The following is a 25161-nucleotide window of genomic DNA, read 5'->3' as shown; positions in this document are numbered from 1 at the left end:
CGTTTTTTCTTATCAGCAGCTCAGTTACTGGGAAACAACAACTTCCGACCATTGGTTATAGCAACACTAACTCAAGGGTACAAGCTGGAGTTCCGATGGCGGCCGCCCGCTTTCAAGGGGGTCAAGATGACCGTAGTTTCAGACCCCAACAGTTCACTTCCCTTAAAACAAGAAATAGCACAACTCCTAGAGAAAGGTGCCATCGAACCAGTAGAATGGTCAGAACGGCTCAGTGGGTTCTTCTCAATTTACTTCATCATTCCAAAGAAAGACGGGTTTGTAAGGCCCATACTCGACCTTCATGGCCTCAACAAGTTCCTGAAGATCTTACCATTTCGTATGTTGTGCATAACCGATGTTCTCCAGGTGGTCAAGCAGCAGCACTGGTTCACCACAGTAGACTTAAAAGATGCCTACTTCCATATTCCAATTGCTCCTCAACACAGGCCGTTCCTCCGCTTCGCATTCCAGGACCAGGTCTATCAATTCTGTGTCCTCCCATTCAGCCTTTCCCTATCCCCACGAGTCTTCTCCAGGTGCATGGCGGCAGCACTGGCTCCAATCCAAGCCACAGGGCTACAGGTGCTTCCGTACTTGGACGACTGTGTTATGCTGGACTCACGCTTAATGAAATCCTCGCCATCAACATAGCGGGTGGACAATATACTGCTCGTCCTTCAACGGTTTCGAAGGCAAGCCAGACTTCCATTCAGGTGCTGCCTCAGGCTCATGGGTATGTTGGCAGCAGCAGCGGCAGTCATACCATTGGGCCTCCTTTCACTACGTCCCTTTCAAAGACGGGTGAACAGTCTCCACTTGAATCCCAGATGGCACAAGAACAGGTTGATCAAGGTAACACAGCGAGGACTTCTTGCCCTGAAGTCTTGGAGGAGCAGATTGTATCTGACCAAGGGGGTTGCTCTGGACATGATTCCCTCTTGAAGGGAGATAGTCCAAACCAATGAATCCCTTACTGGCTGGGGGGGGGGGGGGCAGTCTGGCAACACAGAGCAGTCAGAGGACAATGGGATCCCTGGAAAAAGGGCAAGAATATAAATACCCTGGAACTTCGTGCAGTTCTGCTGGCTCTGAAGCACCATGCACCATTTTTGAAGGGCAGGCATATTCTCATCAGGTCGGACAACACATCAGTGGTTTATCACATCAACAATCAAGGGGGCACAAGGTCCAGCCAATCCATTCAGGTATCCCAGGAACTGCTGACTTGGGCTTTCCCTCGGTTTGCAAGCATCAGAGCAATGCAAATCCCAGGGGTGTCAAACATGGGTGCAGATTTCTTGTCGCACCAGAAATTTGTTGTTATAAATCATCCAGTGTGAAGCATTGCCTCTGGTGGTCAAAAAGAACGAAATAGAACGAGTGTTATGTATGTAACTCCGGTTCAATGAGTTCTGGATAACCGGCAGAGCTTTCTGTTACTCGAAGTCAGGCGAGAAGATTCCGTAGGGACAGTCTGCAGGAAGTCACAGGGTTAAATAGGGGAGCACCCCGAGTCATCCCTGTCACGAGGGAAATTGTTTGTATTAGACTCAACCTATGCATTTGCAACGAGAGATAGTATACAGTGTGAAGCACTACCTCTGGAGGTCATCCAGAACGCCTAGAACTGCAATTACATACGTAACTCTCGTTTTCCTTGGATCTAATCGAGACACAATGCTCCTGCATGAGCTTTTGTCTTATATAATATTCGTAGGCTATAGTTAAGCACACAAGCAAGAGTGCTGTTTTTTCCAAGTTTTTTTATACAGATCAATACACAAGAAGTTAATATTGTGTAAGTTTGTTTTCTCTATTTCGCCAACGAAAATAGTTCCAAACTAAGCTTAAGCAAAGCGGTTTGACGTCTCAGAGCAAAACACTGTTCCTGAATAAATCAGCAATTTTAACAAATCGTTTGAATGATTAAGTCTGTGACTTGCCGCCACCTACTGGCGGTTTTAGTTTCATATTTAAAGGATAATGTCATTTAAAATCATTTCATATGTCCAATTATTCAAAACATTACTCTCATAACTGCAGTGTAAGTTCCATTTTCTTGCCAATGGAAACTTTTCTTAGATTTAAAGTTGGTAGAGGCTATTCTAGATGTGCTAGACGCTATTTAGTGCAAAGAGATTATCATAGGTAGGTTTATTAAGTACCTGTTATACACTTGCATTTTTTATTTAAAATGAAATGCCTCTCCAAACTGATAAGAGATGGGTATAGGGAGAAGAAAGGGATCCGGAAGGGAGACTCAAACTTGTTCACACCAAAAGCTAAATCTGCTGTTCTTACTCTACACGTCACTTTACATGATCGGGTTTTTTTAACATTTTGTCTGACCAAACCAGATGGTAGGAAGATTTTAACATGAAAAGTTTTTTTTCTCCATAATAATCGCATTAAATTAGCCGGTTAAAGAGACAGCTCTATGCACACGCAAATCAACTCTCTCCTGTTGCAGTCTGCTGTAGGCCTACGTTACTTTCTGAAGTCTTGATTGCAAGTCATTTCGTTTATAAATGTGTTGTTTTGTTTTCGGAATTGTGTTTTGTTTTGCACAAGCTCGCCCACTGTTGTAATTCCTTATTTCTGAATTATAGGGGAATGTATTGTCACCATGCAGTACTTCAGCATTATTAACCATATATCTGTTTCAGATACAAAGAGCAACGATCCTGCTTTAAGTAAGTACTGCCACTCTTAATGCACTCACTGAAACATTTGCTCAAATCACACACTTAAAACAGCAGAAATTGCACCGCGTACGCCTGCCTTTACATATAGCCAACAAAAGTGCATTCAGAAGCATACATTTTCACATGGCCTACACTATAGTGCAAGTTCAAACGTACTGTCAGCATGGCCAAATTATTTTTAAAAAAGTCCTCACTTTATACTACGCATTTTATCTCTGCTTCTTTCCTGTTATTGGACACTTTTGCTTGATTACGCTAATGACCAGTAAGGCATTACAGTAATCTAGCCTTGGGGGTCATGAATATGAATGAACTTTTCTGCATTTGACACTGAGAGTATAGAGATATTTTTAAGTTGGAAAATGCGGTTTTAGAAATTTTACATCAGCATAACAGTGAAAACTAACTCTATGTTTCCTAATGATATTCTAATGATATCCTAATGATAGCAACGGTTTTAGAACTAAGCCTGGGATGTCACAACCCACACACGATGGAAACAGGGATAGATCCAAAAGCAATCCAGAACAAGACAAGAAACAGGCAACTGAAGTGGTGTGATATACAATACAAGGACTCCGTGACAAACACTGAAACTGACAGGGTATATATACACAAGTGCTAAACGAGGTGACGAGAAACAGCTGAACACAATGAACACTCAGTGACAGACAGGATCATGGGAAACGTAGTGAGAATGCCTAGACACCGTGAAAGCTGAGGACCTCTAGTGTTAAACCCAGGGAAACACAAACCAGACACTGTGACATGGGAGTACTCCATACCAAACTTGAGATCAATATGCGATTGAGTAATTATAATAATAAAAGTGCCTTTTAAAAACCCAAGAACACTTTACAAAATATTGACAGTTACAAATATACAATCAGAATATAACAACATGAAACAGGTAGTGATCATGTTACAAATAAAATAAAACCAAAGTAGGGCATGCATGGATCATCATGGATCGTTCAAAAGCTTATTAGGAGCTGAAATGGTGAATTCGAAATTCGTTTTCGAGGCAATTCGAAAAAGAAATATTTTGCAAAACTGTAATGGAAACTTAGAAGGTGCTGTGTGTTCGGACAGATTACGAGACAGAGTTCTTTATTAAATTCATAAAAGACAAAAGAATTACAGTAATACTGGATTCTAAACCTCAAAGAAATGCCACAATCAAAAGCTTGAAGCAGAAATGTGGGAGAAACAACCAGAAACTCCTAATATGTGCCGCTCACAGTATAAGGGTCTTTCCTTGCCATTAATGCTTGGATAACGCGCCTACTTCTCCTTCTGTTAATAATAATAATGTCTAGTGTGGTGGCTGTGATATATAAACCCTTAGATATCATATAATAAAGGCTAGATGTCTCGTCCGCGCTGCTGGCCAATGGAGGTCGACGTCCGCACACGGCAGCCATCTTGCCACAGGGGGCTCGCTCACTCGTAACATTGTTTTAATGGTGCATGTACTTTTTAAAGTACACCTCAGAGGTTTGTTATAAGCGTCAGAGATGTAGTTACTGCATACTTATGAATAATTATAATATTATATATTTGAACATGTTCAAGCATCCAGAATTATAGCCACGTTAATAACGTTTGTATGAAACCAAACCGTTTGTAAATCCGTCAAGATTTCAGCGAGATAAGATTATTTGTGTTCGTGCAGATCACTCACCTTACAGAAAGCTTCCCTGTGACAAGATGGCCACCGGGTGATGCCGTTCGAGACTCCGCCGTAAGTCATCTAGCCTTTATTATGTATATCTATGTATAAACCTACCAACGTCTGTTGCCATGATTTTTAAAATGACTTATCGTGAGAGGAAAAAATTACGTTTTAGTCGCATAACATCGGTTGATGGAAACGCCGTCATTTCGCAATAGTTTTGTATCGATATTTAGAAAAAAATTGCACAAGTTTTGCGCAAATCTGTAATGGAAACGCGGCTACAGTGTAATGCAGGCTTAGCAAAGAGGGTGAGAGAAAAGGTAGAAAAATTATAGATTTTCATTTTATGTAGACCAATTTGTATGCATATTAAGTCACCACATCTTTTAAAAAAAAAAATCACAAACAGTAGCAACAAATGTTTTAGAATTATACAAAATAAAAAGGTTAAAATGAAATGGTAGTGGACATTGATAACCTGCATTCTATTCTGGTCCAATATTTAGAATATTAAACTTTCTTTCCTTCTTTGTCATGCTGACATAATGAATGTTATTTAAAAAATACGGAAATCATGCTTAACTTGAAATTTAAACATTTAGAATTCATAAACTTATGTCTAAAGTTGTTTTCAACCCAGAGTATTCCATTATATTCCTCAGACGTAAACATAGTTTCTTTGTAATATTTTCTTTTTTTTAAATGCTAAAACAATTAATATAAACAAATAAGTAGCAGTTTTAATTCGTATATTGTTATATAGTATATTATATTAGAATGAAAAAATACAACTCTCTAAACGTAGGCTACATACTCTCTACACATACAAATACACACGTACACGCACATTTGTATATCTTAAATATTGTTTAATTATGTTATTTGGACCATAGAGGCTTTCACACGCCCCACAGTTATTATGGTAGGTTACATGTTAGCCTAGTTGTAATGTGTTAGTAGCTCCAACACACATGTTCTTCTACCAGGCAAATGCATGCATTATTGCTATTGCTAATTGTGTATATTGTGCAGTAAGCCTGAACATGCATCCATATGCTAATACAAACACAAACACAACAAAAGTTATATTACAGAACACAATAATTCACTGCTGTGTCTCCTATTTCTTAGAAAAGAAAAAGAGAATCAGGAAAATTCTCAGTTGCGATCACCACATGGGTGAGTACAATACTTCCTTCAACAGTTTTGCTCTAATTTATTGTGACTTGTGTAACACTAGCGTCCTCCAACACAACACTTACGCTCCTGGACAAGTTATATATTTTTATGGAGTGGGGTAAAAAGATATAAAACTTATGTGAATAAAGAAACACTTTAACTTAACACAACAAACATAAAAATAGTAGTTGGAACAGTGAAACAACACAATCACATCACAACAAAGAACAATAAACCATTAATCAATATGAATAATTTTATACCGCAACTCAGTTTGAGTTCACTTCAAGGTGTGTAAGCTTCTTCTTCTTCTTCTTCTTCTTCTTCTTCTTCTTCTTCTTCTTTTTCTTCTATGCTTTTATTGGCGGTTGGCAAACCAGCTTATCAGGGGCGCCACTAGGGGGTGGCCAGGGGTCAGTATATAATTTTTACTGGCCAGTATAAATTTTAGTAGCATCAGTTATCCATTTTTATCCTTAATGCACAGCCAGGCAGGCAAGCCGCTCTAGACTTTCGATCGCACACAGTAGCCCGCCCCGCCCCTCCGTACATGCTGCTGTTGCGCGCTCAGACAGCAACAGCTCAGCGCGTGCCCGTTGGTCAACAATTTCAAAAGAAGTTAAGAAAGAAGACGAATACTACCGGTAAGTAAATAAGTCACAAATATATTCTTTAGTAAAAGAAGACGGGGAATTATGTGTCGTGACGTGCTTTTTAAGTGCCAAATGGTTACAGTGTTACAGCAGCTTTTTGATGTGTCTTTGACACGTTTTGACAAGAGTTACCTAGCTAACGTCGTTAGCTGGTGCATGTATATGTGTAACGGAGTTTAAATAATGCTGTTAAATTCATGCATTAATTGGGAAAACTCGACATTGGCTGTTGCGTCACTCGCATTTGTGTGCGTGATATTGCGGGCGGAGCTACGTCACCACCAGCAGAGTCTCACATCTCTCGCTGCTGGTAAGTCGCATCAATAAGAGCTGCAAAATAAAAACAGAGTTTAGATTGTTTTCAAGTGCAAGGTTGGACTTTATAAACTACACACAAGTTTACTTCATGTGTCTGTTAGTCCCTAGTTCTGTCAGTCGAGTCATATGTGTTATTTGCAATGACGAAATTGAGTGTGTGTATGTATTAACCTGCTTGTGAACTCAGTTTATTTCATTTAAGAAATTCATGCAACGTGATGCACTGTCCGTTAAATATAACACAATAAACCAAAGTATATCAGTAGGAGTTTCCTTAAGTCTTTCTGATAGTTTTCTACAGGCCGGTTTACTACAACAGTAGAATAAAATTCTGAAATTATGGTTTATAGTTTTGGTGTGCCACCCCAAGATTTTAAGTGGCCCCATCTTGCCAACCCTATGAAAAATTTCTGGAGGCGCCACTGCAGCTTATTAGGTGCTTTACCGCCACCTACTGAACGGGAGTGTGCATCAGAAGATTTGGCAGAATGTAAGGGAAGAGAAAAAAAAATATATATATATATATATATATAACAGAGAGAGAGAGTGGCCTTTTACTGTGGCCAGCCTAAGGTACACCTGTGCAATAATCATGCTGTCTAATCAGCATCTTGATATGCCACACCTGTGAGGATGGATTATCTCGGCAAAGGAGAAGTGCTCATTAACACAGATTTAGACAGATTTGTGAACAATATTTGAGAGAAATAGGCCTTTTTGTGTACATAGAAAAAGTCTTAGATCTTTGAGTTCAGCTCATGAATAATGGGAGCAAAAACAAAAGAGTTGCACTTATAATATTGTTCAGTATATATAATATATATATATTTGTACAGCACTTTTCACAGTACACACAGCTTTACAGAAAGACAGACAGCTATTGTATAGTAATTGAATTTTATATGTAAACTAACTAACAAAACGCTAAGAATGAGAAATGTTTAATTTCACAATCTATAGATTCTATAGCTTTGGTTATGTACTATGAAGCAAATAAGTTAAAATACATGAATGGTCGTTATAACTTAGTTGAAACGTCTTATATATTAAAGTGATTTTGTTTGATTTGTAACCAGGCACTAAAGTGATTACCCATAAAACGTGCTTTGAACCAATCGGATTTCTTGGGTCCTAAGGTGGGACTCATCTCCTCACCACACCGGGGATGCGTTCCAGTCCAAAATTGTCATGCCCTTCACTCGCTAACTTCCCTCCGTCTCATTCACTCGGATGTCATTGCTTACGTTGCATTTTTATTTGATTTGATTTTTTGCATGCTGTATTTTAAGTAATGGCAGTCACTGAACGTACTCGGTTACTATCGTAACCTCGGTTCCCTGAGAGTGGATGCCATATCGCCCCGTTCGCCTGCGTGAGGAGATCTTTCCTCAGCGGGACAGGCCAGGGGATATCTGGACCAGCTCTGGAAACCACGGCCTGGATTTCCAGAGGGGGGCTACCAGGAGGACCGGGCATCCGCTCTCCCTGACCCGTTTGATGACCTGAGGGATCATCGAGACGGGGGGAAATGCATAAAGCGGGCGGTTGGGCCAGTGATGGGCTGTGGCCGAGAAGAACACTGGGCAGTGAGTGTTGGTTCCGGAGACGAAGAGGTGGACCTCGGCCTCACCAAACACACTCCATATCAGACTGACCGTCTGAGGGTTCAGGGACTACTCGCCTGGGGGAGGGTTGTCCCTTGAGAGCATATCCGCACCCAGATTGTGGATGCCAGGGATATGAGTTGCCCTTAGAGAGCCCAGGTTGGCTTGCGTCCAGAGGAGGAGGTCTCTCGCCAGTGTGTACAGGTTGCCCGACCTGACACCGCCCTGGCGATTTATGTATGCCACCACTGACGTGTTGTCCATGCGGACTCAGACGTGGTGGCCCTTGAGGTTTGACAGAAATACTTTGAGGGCCAAACCAACTGCTTTCAATTCCAGACAGTTTATATGTAAGCTCTGCTCCGTGCTGAAACATGTAAGGTTAGCCATACCCCTTCCGATAGCCTGTGCTGTAGCTTTGGTAGCCCGCAAAGCTAGGTCCTTGGCGATTCGGAGGTCCCCGAAGGCCTTGGGGTCTGGGCCGGACTCGTCCATTGCCTGGAGGAGTTTGGCCTGGTAGACTTGTAGCACGGCCATCATGTGCAGGGCCGAGGCAGCCTGGCCGGAGGCGGAGTAAACGCATCCAGCGGAAACCGAAGAACCCACACGTGCAGAGTGAGGAGCACACCATGATTTAGTCAGTTCTTCGTGCACCTGTGACGTGCCTTTATGGCTCGTACAATTATAGTGCAGTGGGGGGGGGCTTTGAGGTAATTATGTGAAACACCTGCAGAGAGTTATAAAAGGTGATGGTTCTCTGACCTCAGTCGCTCCTCGGTTACCCTTTAGTCTTTTGTTATTTTGGGTTGCTGCTTTATTTGTTTATTATTCGTTTGCTTCATGTATTAGTTTTGTTTGGGATTTTATGTTTGCAGGCCTGTGATTTGGAGCGCGTATTTGGGGTTTGTGTTCATGACGCAGCTTATTCTTTATTTAAGTTGATGTGCTGAGCGGAATGTTTTCCGTCATGTTTTTCCTTATTTAATTATGAGTTGTTAATGTTATTTTTGTTAATAAATACTTTTTGATTCGCTTTTGTTCTCGTTGCCTCCCTCATTTGTCGCGGCTCAGAGCCGGCCGTGACAAATATGGGGGCTCGTCCAGCCGTTCGTTGTAATTGAGAACACCTGTCTGTCGTGATCTCCGACTCCGTGAGCGAGTGTTCAGCGTGTGCTGTTTAGTTGTTTGGGAGGCATCGGGGAACCTCCCAAATATAAGACACATCAAGGGTACAGAAAACGTGATTGCGGATGCTCTATCAAGAGTATGATGTGTTACGATGTTGTTTTCTGTTTTTCTTTCTGCTTCTCTCTCCGCTTCTCTCTCCAGCCTGTCTCTTCTCCTAGGTGGCGAGGGTGATGAGTAGTATGGGGAGATGGATTCTGGAAGATGCTGTGACATTAGTGTTATGTAGCCTAGTACAGATTTGTCTATTTATTTTTTTTGGCTTTGTAGGTGTACATCCCAATTTAGTTAGGGGGGGGGGGGGTATTTTGGATTTATTTTTTGTTTTGGGTGGTAATCCTGAGTGGGGGTACACTTCAGTATTCTTCGGCAGTCCTGGTTATGGGATTGTTGAGGATGCTGAGTTCAGTGTTTAAAGTCGCCCCGAGCTCGGCAAGCCACTGAAGACTAGATAGGATTTAGGTAGTTTGTGATGTTAGTTAGGAGGTTGGGATGTACCCTGTTGGATTTTTTTTTTGTTGTTGTTGTTGTTTTGTGTGTTGTATAGGGGTTTTATCTTTTAAGGGGGGGTGTGTGACGTGCCTTTATGGCTCGTACAATTATAGTGCAGTGGGGGGGGCTTTGAGGTAATTATGTGAAACACCTGCAGAGAGTTATAAAAGGTGATGGTTCTCTGACCTCAGTCGCTCCTCGGTTACCCTTTAGTCTTTTGTTATTTTGGGTTGCTGCTTTATTTGTTTATTATTCGTTTGCTTCATGTATTAGTTTTGTTTGGGATTTTATGTTTGCAGGCCTGTGATTTGGAGCGCGTATTTGGGGTTTGTGTTCATGACGCAGCTTATTCTTTATTTAAGTTGATGTGCTGAGCGGAATGTTTTCCGTCATGTTTTTCCTTATTTAATTATGAGTTGTTAATGTTATTTTTGTTAATAAATACTTTTTGATTCGCTTTTGTTCTCGTTGCCTCCCTCATTTGTCGCGGCTCAGAGCCGGCCGTGACACACCTCAGGGAAAAACGGCGCAGGTCTGTGGCGAGGGGCCCCGTCAGAAACCAGCCGTTCAACCGACTTCGAGGAGGATCTTTGAGTGCGGCCCACTCGAGCTCGAGGTCCAAGACGGCCTTGGTGAGGACCCGAAGCATCTCCGCCTCAGAGTTAGTCCTGGTGGCTGAGACGCTGGCGCCAGACAGAGAAGCGATGGTGGGGTCGAGAGAGCCCGGCCAATCCTCTTCCGATGCGGCGATGGAGAGATTGTCGTGATGGAGAGACTGCCGCCACGTGGGTGGGCGCTAGTCTCCCGCGAACAGGATCGTGACGGTGATTGAGCAGGGGAAAGCGAGATACGCAGGGGAAAGCGAGATACGCAGGGACGTGGCCGGCGTGAGCTCGCTAACCTCCATGCTCTCGGGTTGCCGTTGGCTGTGGCGCTTCTTTTTTCCAGGCCGAAGTAGGGCGGGAAATGGAAGAGCAGAAGGAAAGGCGTCGCCATCTCGAAAGAGAGCTAGCCGCGTCCGCAGCACAGAGACAGGCACGACTTATCACGACTTGAACAACTTTTGAGAGAAGGTGTTCGCTGCTGTAGACGGCTCGCTCAAGCTAAGAAGGGCTTGTTTCCACGGCGAAGGCTTTCAGAGGATTCAGAGACGTGAAGTTGTCGCTGATGGAGATAGATCTGTTATAATGGCTATTTCGGGCGATAATATGGGTCTAGACCACGCCCAATTTGGCAGTCTCTGACGAGAGGCGCAACGCCATTGGATGTGCAGATGCTGCAGCACAGCCAATGAGTGAGCCAGACACTCTCTGTGCTAGCTGTGCAGCTGCAAATGCGTTTTATCTTTTAGGCTTCAGTATTATCGAGGAAAAGGAGTTTCCCCACTGCGTCTTACTGTAGCTACACAATACGAAGCTACACAATTTATTTTGCAGAAGTTTTGTTTATGTGGCGGCTTCCTTTAAAGGGACAGTGTGTAGGAATTACTCCCAACTAGCGGTGAAATTGTATATTGCATTCAAACGAATAGTGCTCTCTAGCTCCTCGCTTTTTCAAACGCGTGTTGCAACTACGGTAGCCGTTATGTACCAAGAATCTATGACAACAATAGCCCTTTGTCGAGTTTAACTATACGTTACATGTTCTACTGTTATGCTGCCTATATAATGAATTACACAACCAAGGAATGAAAAAAAAGCTTGTAATTTAGACCGCAACATTGACTTACCCGTCGAGAAGAAAGCAGGGAACTTCAACGTCCCTTTCAAAGTCTTTCTCCTTCATTAGCTCTTTCCACCTGTGTAAAGCTATCCCGTTATTTACCCACGGTTTTTGAATTCGCCGGGCACGTTTTCCTTTTAAATTCAATTTTGGCATTTCTCCTGTGGCTCGGCATAAGTTTGATCCTGAATTATGAAGTACCGTGCAGTGCAACCTTTCAAATTTACCAGGAAAGTAACATGCATTACGCCTCTCTCATTGTCCGCTGGTGTCAGTCACGTTACTCTGGCTCTGGACGAAAACGCGTTGTGGAAACGCGTTGAGGTAGCCTAGTGTTTTTGTCCCAATTTTTCAAGATGGAGGAACGACATGCAAGCCTTTGTGGAGTTGCCTGTCCCATGTAAATAAAGATAAGAAATTATTTGCATACGAGGATAAGTCGGATCATAGGGAGAGGTAATTGTACACTATGTGAGGACATATTTATGAATAAAGACATTGATTTTAGTTAATAAAATACTTTAAAAACTACACATTGTCCCTTTAACTACCGCTTTCAAACTGCAACAAACTGTTAGGATTTGAGGAAGTTATTGATCTACATTGTCTTAACACTTTGTAAATTGACAAAGGAAAAGAAAAGGAATCTGTTTTAATGTTTCATAAATTCTATTTTTACTTTACCAAAATTCTGTTTTGCAATTGACTTTTATTTAAATTTTGTGCTAATGTTATACATGTAATGGTATTGTATAGTATTATAATCAGAAAGAGCTACAAAGGACTAAAGTGTGTGGGAAGTTGCTGAGGTATTAAAGGGAAAGACTGTAAAGAGCGTTGAAAGATAACGTTAGATTGTTTTAGTTAATAGGTAGCCTATCTGGTTTTGGTGTAATGCCCTGCAGAGTTTAATAAAGATAAGGTCCAAGTTCAGCCCACTGTAAGACACATCATCTACAACAGATGTCACAAAATGAGGAATAACAAGCTTTGCGTGTAGATAATTTCAAGACATTACAACTGGTCACAACTGATTTTTTTTTTTTTTTTTACAGGCTTTCTTACAACCAGCCCAGTGTAGTGGGGTAAGAACATAAACAGTTCTTTTTTATACATATATTTTTTTATACTACTACGCATTTGGATTTGATGCATATATATGTGAATTTCCTCATTTAAAACAGCCCAGATGGTAAAGGTGTTCCAGTGGCACCATGGTTGGCCCCAGTTGTATGGGAAGGAACTTTTGATCCCACATTGATTGATTCAATCTACAAACAACAAAACATCACCATAGCAACTACAGTCTTCGCTCTTGGAAAGTAAGTATATACCTCTCCTATCTCTGATCTTCATTGACTTTAACTTTAAACAATAGTAAATAAACCAGAATGCCTTTTCAGCAATGCTTATGCTTACGTTAGGTACCAAATTTTTTTCTATTATTAGGCCGAAATCCCATTTATTCAAATGTGGCAAAGTGCAACAAAGGAGCTAATTAAGACAGTACTGGCTACTCAATGACAAATACTGGACTATGATACTCTTCTCAGTTACTCAAACTCAAAGTTTTTAAAAACTTCTCAGTTACTCAAATCCATACTCAAAAAAAACTTTCCGAAACTTATAAGAATCCTGAAGGAGTGTATTTGGCACAGAAATACTCTGTCATACATTCAACTCATAAACTTTGGCCATGTTGCATGGCAATCCAACTCTTTAACTGTGTAAATAAGTCAGAATGCATGAAATAGCATTAGACATCCCGTTTAAGTTACCCCCCAATTAGTTGTAATTTTAGTTTGCATATGTTCCGTTACCTGTCGTTCACCCAGTGCTCATTGATTGTTCTTCTCAGCTGTGTTTTGTTAACCTGATCATTCCTTGTGTATTTAGACCTCTTGTTTCTAGCGTTCAGGTCTTTTTCTTGCATGGATGTTTTGTCTTCTGTCTGTATTCTTTTGTTAATATTGTTATTAAATAAATGTTTAGCTGCAATTGAACCCTGTGGGGTATTCCAGAAAGCAGTTTATGCAGCATTTCTGGGTAAGTTTATGGGGAAAAAAATGGATAACCTTAACTTTCAGATTTAAAAGCTGAGGTAACTCCGGGTGAATGTACAGTATATTTGAGTTCATTGTATGGTCTTTCTTAATAAACTGCCAAAAAGGGAAAAGAAATTCTAATATTTTGTCTGTTTATTACTCTATAATTTTGTCACTCTACCTCTCTGTTTTTCAGGTATACACTGTTTCTTAAAGATTTCCTGGAGTCTGCAGAGCAGAATTACTTTGTTGGATTTCGTGTGCATTATTATGTGTTCACTGATCATCCAGAACATGTTCCTGCAGTGAAACTGAGTGAAGAACATAATCTGACGGTGTTGACAGTCCCTAGTTCTAACAGATGGCAGGATATCAGTTTGAGCAGGATGGCAAGACTGGAGAAACTGATTGAGAGTCGACTTTTCAATGAAGCCGACTATGTTTTCAGCCTTGATGTGGACTCAAAGTTTTATGGTCGCTGGGGGGTGGAGACTTTGGGTCGTCTGGTAGGTGTCATACATCCATGGTTTTATGGTGCACCTCGTGAACAATTCACATATGAACGCCGACCAGAGTCTCAAGCTTTTATTCCTTCTGCTGAGGGTGATTATTATTATGGCGGGGCTGTGATCGGTGGCTTAGTGAAAGACATATATCAACTTGCTAAAACCTGCCGAGAGAATCTGGACATTGATGCATCTAAATCCATTGAGGCAGCGTGGCAGGAGGAGTCTCATTTGAACAAGTACTTCCTTTATAACAAACCCAGTAAACTGCTTTCACCCGAGTATCTGTGGGATGACAGAAAGTCTTTAACAGAGCAGATCAAAATCAAGCGCTTCTCTCAAGTTCTTAAAAACTATGATGAAATTCGTCCAAACCCTTAGCAGCTGTTAACTGAAACATGCAAAAAATAAAACCTGCCAAATATTTTTCCATCAGCTGCACAACATTTATGCTGCCTGATGGATGAAATATATATTAGCAGACTTTTTTTTTTGCTTCACTAAAGTGCAAAGAGCAGCATCCCAGCAAACAAAAATATGTTCTTAGAATGTTTTTGCTAACATTCCAATTAGGTTATGAAAACTTTATTTCTGAATGTTTTTTAAACGTTGAAAATAATGTTTAACGTTTTTTTCTTGGTTAATGTGAACGTTAAAGGAACATTCCATTTAATCATTTTGAAAATGTAATGAAAATGTTATTTCTGAACGTGCAAAACATCTGTTTTTTTTTTTTTACGTATTAAGAAAGTTTTTTTGAAGTACCTGGAGTGCTACCCACTGAGTCACTGTGCTGCCCTGTTTCTACTTATGTTTATATGAATTCAAGTGATAAAAATAGATAAAATGTAAGCAATTAATTTCTTACAGCCACAGGTATGGATTTCAAAGTAACAGGGTTTTTAAGTACCAAAAACTGTTGACACATTTGTCCAGAGTGTTTACAGTTTCTAGTGCATTAAATATTGCTGCTGCATCACATGATGTAAATGGAATTTATGACAACAGTCAACATATCATGACAGTCTAGCCATAAACACACACCTCTACTTTCCAGAACGTTCCCTGCAGGTTATTTTTAGGTTTTATTTTATAACATTAAAAAAAACTGGATGTTTAAAAAACATTCAGAAATAACATTTTCATAACATTTCCACAATTATAGAATGGAATCTCCCTTTAACGTTTACATAAACCAAGAACAAAACGTTCTTAATACGTAAAAAAAACTTTTAAACATATAGTTTAAAAAATATTAAGAAATAACTTTTTCATAACTTAATGGGAATGTTAGAAAAACATTCTAAGAACATATTTTTGTTCTCTGGGAATGTTGTTTTAAGAACGCTTTCTCAATAATATGAGAATATCAGTAAAGTACAAATAACATCACAAAGACGTTCCAAGAACGTTGTACATTTCCAAGAACATTTTCACTCAACGTTACGATAATTTATTTTAAGTATGAAAACATAACACTTTTCAAAACCATTATTTTAGGAAAGTTTTTGGTTTCACTTTATTTGGATGGTCCCTTTAACACATTCTGTTGTCTATAAGTAACATTGCCCCTTCATGTCTACTAACTATCATTAGAGTGTTAGTAGAGCATTAGTAGACTGGTAGGGTTAGGGTTAGAATAAGTTGGCATGTAGTTGCAAAGTTACTTATAGTCAGTAGAGTGTCTGTTGGAGGAGCATCATAATAAAGAGTTAAGAGTTAATGCAGATATTAAGCAGACAGTCTAATACTCTAATGAGAGTTAGTTGACATGTATTTGAACAGTTACTTATAGTTAACAGAATGTTAAAGTGTTACCACGTTTTTTACTGCCATTTACATAACTTTTACATAACGTTAGTGATTCCCTGTTATCTGGGTTACTCATATCAGCACTTGCATAGGTGAAGGGGAAGGCAAAGAAAGGAACTTTGAATATATAAATAATAATAAAAAAAACTGGTGAAAGATTTGCATGGGTTTTTTTTTGCAAAAAAAAAAAAGAGAAGCTAAACCTTATCTAACATTGGGAGTGATGTATTTCTTATTCCCAAATTACAAATATGTTTAATTTGCAGGAGATTGCTTCACATTTATTTTCATTTTTATCTCTATGGGTTTGGGTTTCATCTTACGTCAGTATGGTCATATGTGTTCTGTCTCTGATGTATGTGGAAGGAATGTCACTGTGATCCATTAAAGAGTATAAAGTTCAATCAAAAATGAAAATTCTGTCATTATTTTCTTCAATCTTATGTTGTTCCAAACCAAAGTCCCTGAAGCAGAGACCGTGAGAGGAAAGTGTCTTCACGTTCTGTTTTTGCTGAGGAAAACTCGAGGGTGATGAGGGGTGAACGCAGCAAAAACTTTACAGTGGATGGAAAATTTATGATAGGCTGAAGGAAATGCAAAGTCACGCGTGTATAGTAGAGGGCGTCGCTCAAACAAACCTTTCAGCTGATGCCATCCTGGATAACGGAAGAATAGGATGCAGGAGAAAAAAGTTTAACACTTACTTTACCAAATTAAAACAAAGAAATCTATAGTAATTTTTTGCTAATCTGAATTATCGAAGGTCAGAAGCAAGTGCATTGGTCAATAAAGTTAGATTAAATGTAGTTATTGGTTTGCATAGTATTCTGATTCTGCATTTGTTTCATAGAAAAATGAATCTTGTGCAAGTGAAATGAGTAAATGCAAGTGGTCTATATGGGGAAGCTTGTGTCAAAAAATGATTTATGGCCCTGATATATGGTTTTATGACAGGAAATGTCCATATTTGGGGGTTTTATGACCAGCAGGTGGGTATGTGACCTGTGGTTTGTAGGAAACTTTTCCTTCTTCTAAGCAAAGACCAGGAGACGTTTGGATCACGTTCAAGCAGAAGTTCTTCTTTATTGAGCGCGGCTGCAATTCTTTCAAACAGTCTGAACTGTAACAGTGTACTTCCAATTTATGTACTTTTAGGGGCAGGGAGAAATGAAGTATTACAGGTTTTGGAACCTGCCCTAGACCCAGTTAGCATAACTATTCAAACGCTGAGACACGAGAACAGGGCTGGCAGGATTCTCTTGCTGAAACAGGAGCTCCATGAGCCAGTTTTCAGTAATCTAACAAATACAGAAAACAGGACTGACCGGACTCTCTTGCTGGAAGTTTCGCAGCTGATCTAAACATTTAGTCTCTTCACTTTTGCAGTTTCCTAAATTAAACATTTAATAAATTTGTTATTCTTCAGTCCCCCGTTTGAGAGTTCTTAAAAACTCTCACAAAATACAAATGTAGACACTTAAAAGTTCATTCTTGTAACTTGTGATCGTTACAGGCACATAGCTTCGGATCTGTGTAGTTCTTCTGTAATTATATGCGGACACAGAAACAAACAAGCAATTAGTGTTTGTGAACCTTTCAGTCATCTGGTGGAATTTTGCTGAAAGATCAATAATGTCTTGTTGGATTTTGTTCAAGTTCTCTGTTGGATCCATTAAACCTGTGAGACGGGATTAAAGCTCCAAAAGTTAGTATACGACAATCTTGATCATGTTCGATGGATGACTGAAGGTTTCACTGATGACAGAGTATGTGAGTCTCTGCGTTGTGTTTTTTTTTCTTTTTTTTTCTTTGTGATAGTTGGCTCAGCAGTGGGTCGAGTCGTTTTCTGGAAGTTTGTGGCTTCATACGCAGGTGAGGAGGTCGGTGCATATGGGTCTCGGGACAGTCATCCAGTGGTATCTGCACAGAGGAAGAAAGAAAACAAAAGAGAAAACGGCAACAGAGCAGTATTCGTTGTAAAGACTGCAAACATTGGTTGTATCATCTGTTCAATCTGAGTCTGCTATTTGTTGTTCCTTCTTTCCCTAATTCTTAATTCATGAGACACCTAAAGAAACAGTGAGGTGAGGATTGACTAGTGGAGGGGATGGGCCTATAAGGGAAATCTTCACCACAAGGTTTGATCCCCGAAGCCTGTTGCTTTCGGTTCTTCCCTGGGCTCCTCACTGGTCCATGTGTATGCCCTATCCTATCCCTGTAGGAGGAGGAACAACTCTACAGTGTGCCACATGAGTCCAAGTTTTCCTTCCCTGACACAACACTGTAGCTGTTGTAATCAACATCACTTGATGTGGTCCGTGCCACTTAGGTTCTAACGGCTTGTTTCTTGAGCTGAACCATCAACAAAACAACTCAAATTCTGAAGGAGGTGACAGAAGTGACTTTTGCTTGATTCATTAGTCACTGCATGAGGGCATTTTACATTTACAGTCTGACCTAACACCATTACTGATGAAGCCTGTGCTGTAGCATAACATTTTAGGCTGTGAGTTTACTTAATCAGTCCCCAAAGGAAAACTGAGACAGTCACTTTCCTTTTGTTCTATTAAACAAAAACGAGTCTTTCATCTTTGTTGTAAGTTACTGGGAAAATTAAGCACTCACAGCCCAAATGGCTAACACCTCAACAAGTTGCCCCACGAGTTTAATGACGAGGGGAGGGGCTGCTTCAGAGTAGCAAGCAGACTGAGTAAAAGCTGAGTAACATTGTTAAAGGGACAGACACAAAAACTGTATTTTTACTCACCCTCAAAAAATGACAATTTTAACATGCTATATACAAATATCTGTGGGGTATTTTGAGCTAAAACCTCACATACACACTCTGGGGACATCAGAGACTTATTTTACATCTTGTGAAAAGGGCATTATACCACCCCTTTAAAAGGAATAAACATTCGCTCACATTTAATGATGCACAGATATCATTAAAATTTTCAGATGATAAAAGATAAAAGTCAGATGAAATAACGAGAAAATACATATGAGAAAATGTGTTCCATTTAATCTTGTTGTGTTGGTTTGGCCGGGCCTTACAGGTGGTGACCCCGGCGACGTGATCTCGCAAGACAGGCAAGCAATGTCTTTTTCAGCAAAGTATTGGGATTTTAAAATCAACAAGAGTTTTGAACATCTTCTCTTGCTTCCGCCGTTGTGGTAAATCAATTATTTTTGCCTTTTTAGAAGTGTTGAGGGATAAACTGACACATCCTATATAAACTCATTTAAAGAATGGGTCGGTACACCCAGTTAGACGGACACTGAAAAAGTCAGATAAAACTTGAGAATTTGACACAAACACACGGCAGGGACATGATAGCGGCAGCGCAGATGAGGATGAAAACCCTTGTTGGCTTTAAAGATCTAATTGTTTGCCTACGCAACAAGAAACGAAACCTAAAATTGGAATAACTTCTTCCAAATTCATATGAGAAAATGTGTTCCATTTAATCGTGTTGTGTTGCGTTAAAATAAAGACAATAACGCGCAAAGACCTTCACCCGCTGATCGACTGCCCTCATTGCTTCGATTTATCCGGACCTTACAGGGGGAACCACAAACAACATAACTTACCAGTTTTGGAAATGTTGTTTTGAATTTATTGCACCAGTGTCTAAGACTATATGTTGTAGTGTGTGTGTTTGTGTTTGTGAGGGCTTGTGTGTGATGTCTGAGGGTAAAGTTGGGTTTTTCAGCTAGAGTGAATGGTTTTGAGTGTAGAGCTTCATTTGACCTGAAAATAGGATGTTTGGGGAATTGGGTGAGACGTTATGGATTTGTGTTTACTGTTTTGAGAATACGAGGCATAGTTTCAAGAAATGTAGCAATCGAGAAAAAATGTTTTTTGAAAAACTACAGATTCTGGTACTTGACACAATGACCACAACATGTAACTCTTTCACCAACCCTGAACCAATTCTGCTAAACTATAAGCAAAATTCACCTTTGGCTAAGCCCCACCCCCTTAGTTACTGTTGCTACGTCCGTCAACTTCATCTGGGCTCTGGTTTGGTATCAACATGGCTTATGCTGTGACGGCTCTTCCTGCTGAAATTTTATCAAACTTTTATAAAGCAGCAAATAAAGTATCCGATAGAAGTAGGCAGAAGGGGCTGCAGTGTGTGTTCGAAGGCTATATTCAAGACATACGGTGAAACGCAAGCAACAACAAGGCATCCGAATAGAGGCAAAAGCATACCGGTCACAGTCAAAAAATGAACCACCGCATATCCTAATCGAGACGGAGGCTGGGACTCACAATATCAAGAGCAACACTGTTCATGCAAAGCTGGGTCTCTATTCACTTCTATAATCGTTATTACAAAGCAAACGGACTACGCAAGTATAAAGTTGTATTTATAAGCAGCGTGTGCTAGCGTATCAACAATTAGGGTAGAGAACCGAAATCATAACCTAAACATACCTTTTCACAAGGAACACACAGCCATTCAAATATGCACACTGACTCATCACATGATCAAACACCGTCACACAGTTTTACAATTAGCAATCAGAGCTTTAGCATAAAAGGGAAACGGGTGAGCTCCTCAATGGAGCAATGGATGCCAACATAGGATTTTCTTTTTTTTTTTTTTTACTGTAACTGTATATACAGTAAATTAATCTGTTGTTTTGTATGTAGACCACTGTATGTGCAACTTTGTGTTGGTTGGGATGTACACTGTGTACATTGTTGTTGTGGGAAAAATAAAATATATTTGTTACCGTGTATTTGTAATAGTGAGTACAGGCCGTTTGTGTTTGTACATTTCTTTGTAATATAGTGTGATGTTAATTTTCCAATACTTTTAAATATGGTTACAATGTTTATTTGTGCTTTATGTTTAAAAAGGGAGTGTGTGTTATGCGCATTTATTCATATAATTATTTTCGCTTGGCATACCAGCGTGATGACGTCATCGCACGCATCGCATAGTAAACCGCGCGCTAGTGATGCTTCATTCGTAGTAAATGCAGAGACGAGAAGCAATCACAAATGCGTTCTTATCTTCATTGTCTTGTTACTTACAGGTAACTGCAAAGTATAATGAAAGAAACACTTCCGATTTAAGCATAAACACTGTTAATAATATGAATGAGTTGTGCGCGTGTTTAACGCAGTTGTTTTGCTATATGAGTAGTGAGTTATGAGTTTGTCATGTTGAGCACATGGTTAGCATAAATGCTCCGCGATTAGCGCAAAAGTCCGCCACATAACTGGTTAAAGTATAAATACTATTCGAATCTATAAGGGATAATATTGTTTAGTGTTATAAATTATTCTTAGTTACATACGTGGTCGTTAATCGGCGGTGTCTGTAAACGGTGTAATGCGTTACATTTGAGTGAATGTAGTTGAGTGAATTTCACGTGTCTAGTCATTCAAAGTAATACATCAGACAACGAACTTGTATATGTTCTAAACTGAGAAAAGGGAGTGGATTCTTAATGTAATTTACATCATCATTCTCATGTTATTAGTTGATAAAGGCTAAATGCTAGTTAAAGTGTTTTATATATAAAAATGATCCATTAGGGTGTCACTTTGGCAATTGTAAACCCTGAATATGCTAAATATTTACAGTTGTAATATGCATATACTTTTATTAATTCGTAGTAAATGCAGAGACGAGAAGCAATCACAAATGCGTTCTTCATTGTCTTGTTACTTACAGGAGTACTACATATTTGTGTGTTCCGAGTATAGAAACAATATTCTCAAATATTTTACAACACACTTATGTATCACACTTATGTAGTAAGTGTAGCTGTCACAGTGTCTGGTTTGTGTATTCCTGGTGTCCACTAGATGTCCTCTTCCCCACGGTGTCATCCACATTCTCACTATATTTCCCATGATCCTGTCTGTCACTTAGTGTTCATTGTGTTCAGCTGTTTCTTGTCACCTTAATTAGCACTTGTGTATATATACCCTGTCAGTTTCAGTGTTTGTCACGGAGTCCTTGTTAGATGTCCTCACACTTCCTGGTTAGTTTTTTGCCTGTTCCTGTATTTTGTTATTCTTGTTGGATTGCTTATATGGTATTTGACCCTTGCCTGGACTGGATTACGCTTTACGGATTACCCCAAATAAATACATCTTACTGATCTGCTGTCTCTCCATTGTGTGTGTCGTGACAGTAGCACTGAAAAAAGGTGTGTTTTCCATTCATCATAGTGTTTTAAATTGAGCACATCAGTGTTCAACTGGTTCTTATAAATGTCTATTCATATGATGGTTTGTGTGTGTCATTTGAAAACAAAATACCATTTTGAGAAGAAATAACATTGTTTTGAATGTAAAGTTTAATTTTACAGGAGAATTGAGGGGTTTTGCCCATTGTGTGTGTTTTTTTATTTGTGTGTAGAGTTCTGAGAATATGAGGCATGCTTTCAGAAAATGTGTGTAAACTATCGAGAACAACTGTAATCCCCATCCACTGAATTGGCTTTATCACTCTCTCTCCTCTCTCCACTATAGCTGGTGTGTGGTGAGCGCATTGGCGCCGTTGTACTGTGGCTGCCGTCGCATCATCCCACTGGATGCTCAAACTGGTGGTGTTGAGGAGAGATTCCCTGATATGATTGTAAAGCACTTTGGGTGTACAGTAGTACATATGAAAGCGCTATATAAATGCCTCATTCTATTCTATTCGACTATGATAGAACATGTTTTTGTTAATCAAAAGACAATGATGGAAAAGTATTAAATTTGTTTTGAGATTAAAAATTTACTTCTCCCTGAGAAGTGGTTTGAACAATGTTTTTTCAATTTTTTGGTGTATTGTTTACTGACTGCTTGATAGTGTATATCATTTTGATCACTTTGTTTATGATTTGAGAGCAGAGTTTGATTTTGAACGAAGGCGAAAGTTTCATTTTGCAAGAGGAGTTGGAGGTTTTGTAAATAGTGCTTGAAGATGAGGTTTTGTGTTTACTGTTTTCAGAAAATGGAGCAAGGTTTCAGAAATTGTGTTTTGGCAATTGAGAAAAAAATGATTTAAAATTATTAATCTGTCATCCACCCTCGATTAATTGTAACGTTATGTTTGTATTACTTGCCCCGCCGACCCACGGGTTATGATCCACGCAGCACTATCGGCAAACTATACGCTTTGAGAATGGACACAGGCCATGAATGGACCAAATTATTACCCCCCTCGTTGAAGTTAGTACCTGATTGCCTAATCTTAACCCCACCCCTAATCCTAACCCCTCCCCCTCAACTAATCCTAAACCTACCAATGCTAGGGGGGTAATAATTTGGCGGGGGTCGAAATTCGGCACAACACCGGGAACCCGCAATAGAACCGTCACAGTGGAAAAAGTGTATCTGAGCATCTGACTGTCTGTCCGAGATTTGTCACGAGCCGGAGGCGGGACGAAATTTGATGGAGGCGGCCGCCTCAAACCCCTGGGCACACAAGGAGACATACAAGACAAAAACTTTGCACAGTGTGCAATCTGTAGTGCTCCCATTGAAATCAGTTCCAAGCTTTTTTATCAACATACCAATTGTGCCTCAAATCCAGTCGCTGCTTGAAAATCCTCAGATTCAAAACAGCATGAGCTACAGACACCAAGTCAGACACTAAGTCCCTCCTCTTCCGGTGGACCACCATGGGACCTTATTTGGAAAAATGATCGTGATCGGCTCAGAATGCATTTTCAAATTGAAATAGAATTTTGCTACATTCATTGCGGGACACTTAATCCAATCATAATGCAATCGCAAGTGTCTTAACTGTGAGTATAAATGCAATTAAGAAAAAATAATATTTAAATTACAATTTTGCTAGAGTTTTAGCTTGAACATTTCTACTAATTTTTGTAATATATTTTAATTTTGCAACTTTTAAAGCGTTCACATTTTTATTAAATTTACATATTAAAACTAGTGTATGAAATGGCAAATGTAAATTATATAATTGAATTTTCATTTTAAGTTTGCACCAAACGCACAAATGTATGGGGAAATTAAAATTAAAATACAGAAATGCATTGCCATTTTACATTGTCATTTTGCATATTACATTTCAAATTGAAATTTGCTACCCATAAGCTTCCATAATTAGACAGCTCACAGCTTTTTTTGAACAACAGTGATCAACCCTATTACACTGGGAGTCCCAACACTATCAGGGTGCTAGAAAACAGGATCAAGGACATAAAGACACGGTCACCACACCTGATAACACGACTTCCCAGACCCCTTGCAGAATTCAAGTACTGGAAAGAGTGCTTAGCTTCCAAACAAGATGGAGGATATTGCTTTTTGTTTCTGCAAGTGAAGTCCCACCCACTGATCTGTAATCGGTCTATCGTGTGGTGGCAGATTTTGATCTTTTATTTCTTATTTTGTTCTTGATGATTTAACAAATTAATGCCATGTGTTCTTTGTCTGTATTTTGGGTTCATTTTATGATGTTGATACAGCTGGAGGTTGTGTGTGAGACACCGAGACAGAGGTGAGAAGATTCCCGGGCTGGGGAAGGGTTGCATGGCCAACACGATCTCATGAAATTGCGTATCTATACCACGAATGTTATTTCTCCTGCCATTTATATGCCAAAAATGTTTTTTTTTGCGTGCATGTGCTACTCACTGAAAACCCTTGATTAGAGGTGGGGAGTGTGTGCGTATTACACGCCATAAAGTGCGTATCATATGCACGCAAAAACATTTTTGGCACGAGAAATAACATTCGTCATATAGATACGCACTTGGTATCAGGCTCCTGATTTACAGCTTGCCAGTCCTGAATGGTGTACTTCAACCACGTTATGTGAAGCATCTAGGCCTTCTGGTATCAGCAGTATTTCTACTTCTGGATGAGAACATTATCTTCCAAGACATTAACAAAGCAGATAACATGTTTTTTCAAGTTTGTGGCAAGGTTTCAGTTCCTGTATGGCGAGGCATCTATGACATTTAATGTACACCTGCTAACTCACCTTGCAAAATCAGTGAAATTGTGGGCGCCACTCTAAACACACTCAGCATTTGTGTTTGAAAATACTAATTGTGGTCTGTTGAAACTGGTGCATGGAACAAAGTGTGTAGCTCTGCAGACTGTGAACAAATTTCTGTTGCACAGAGCAATACCACTCTTACCACAAGGTATGCAGTTAGTGAGAAAGTTAAAGGAGCATTTCACCCGTGGGAACATGAATCTTTAGTGCTACCACAGAAACCAAAAATTCTCGGGCCAGCAGCATGTGTCCAAATTTCAATCTTAACC

The 25161-nt window shown here is 39.7% G+C and overlaps 1 protein-coding gene across 1 annotated transcript in view; it reads left to right on the top strand.

Annotated features, from left to right (window-relative positions):
* The window catches only part of LOC306990982 (globoside alpha-1,3-N-acetylgalactosaminyltransferase 1-like), a 46672-nt gene extending 30152 nt beyond the window's left edge, over window positions 1-16520 (top strand). The window contains exons 3-7 of the mRNA XM_079598364.1: window positions 2667-2693; window positions 5515-5562; window positions 12592-12621; window positions 12721-12858; window positions 13778-16520. Of these exons, the coding sequence (XP_079454490.1) occupies window positions 2667-2693; window positions 5515-5562; window positions 12592-12621; window positions 12721-12858; window positions 13778-14468 (934 nt within the window). The 3' untranslated portion in view covers window positions 14469-16520. The remainder of the gene's footprint in view (window positions 1-2666; window positions 2694-5514; window positions 5563-12591; window positions 12622-12720; window positions 12859-13777) is intronic.
* Window positions 16521-25161: the final 8641 nt, after the last annotated feature.

The sequence above is a fragment of the Phoxinus phoxinus genome, assembly GCF_949152265.1.
Source record: "Phoxinus phoxinus genome assembly, chromosome: 2".
Classification (NCBI taxonomy): Eukaryota; Metazoa; Chordata; class Actinopteri; order Cypriniformes; family Leuciscidae; genus Phoxinus; species Phoxinus phoxinus.
This window is presented reverse-complemented; position numbering and strand designations above follow the sequence as displayed.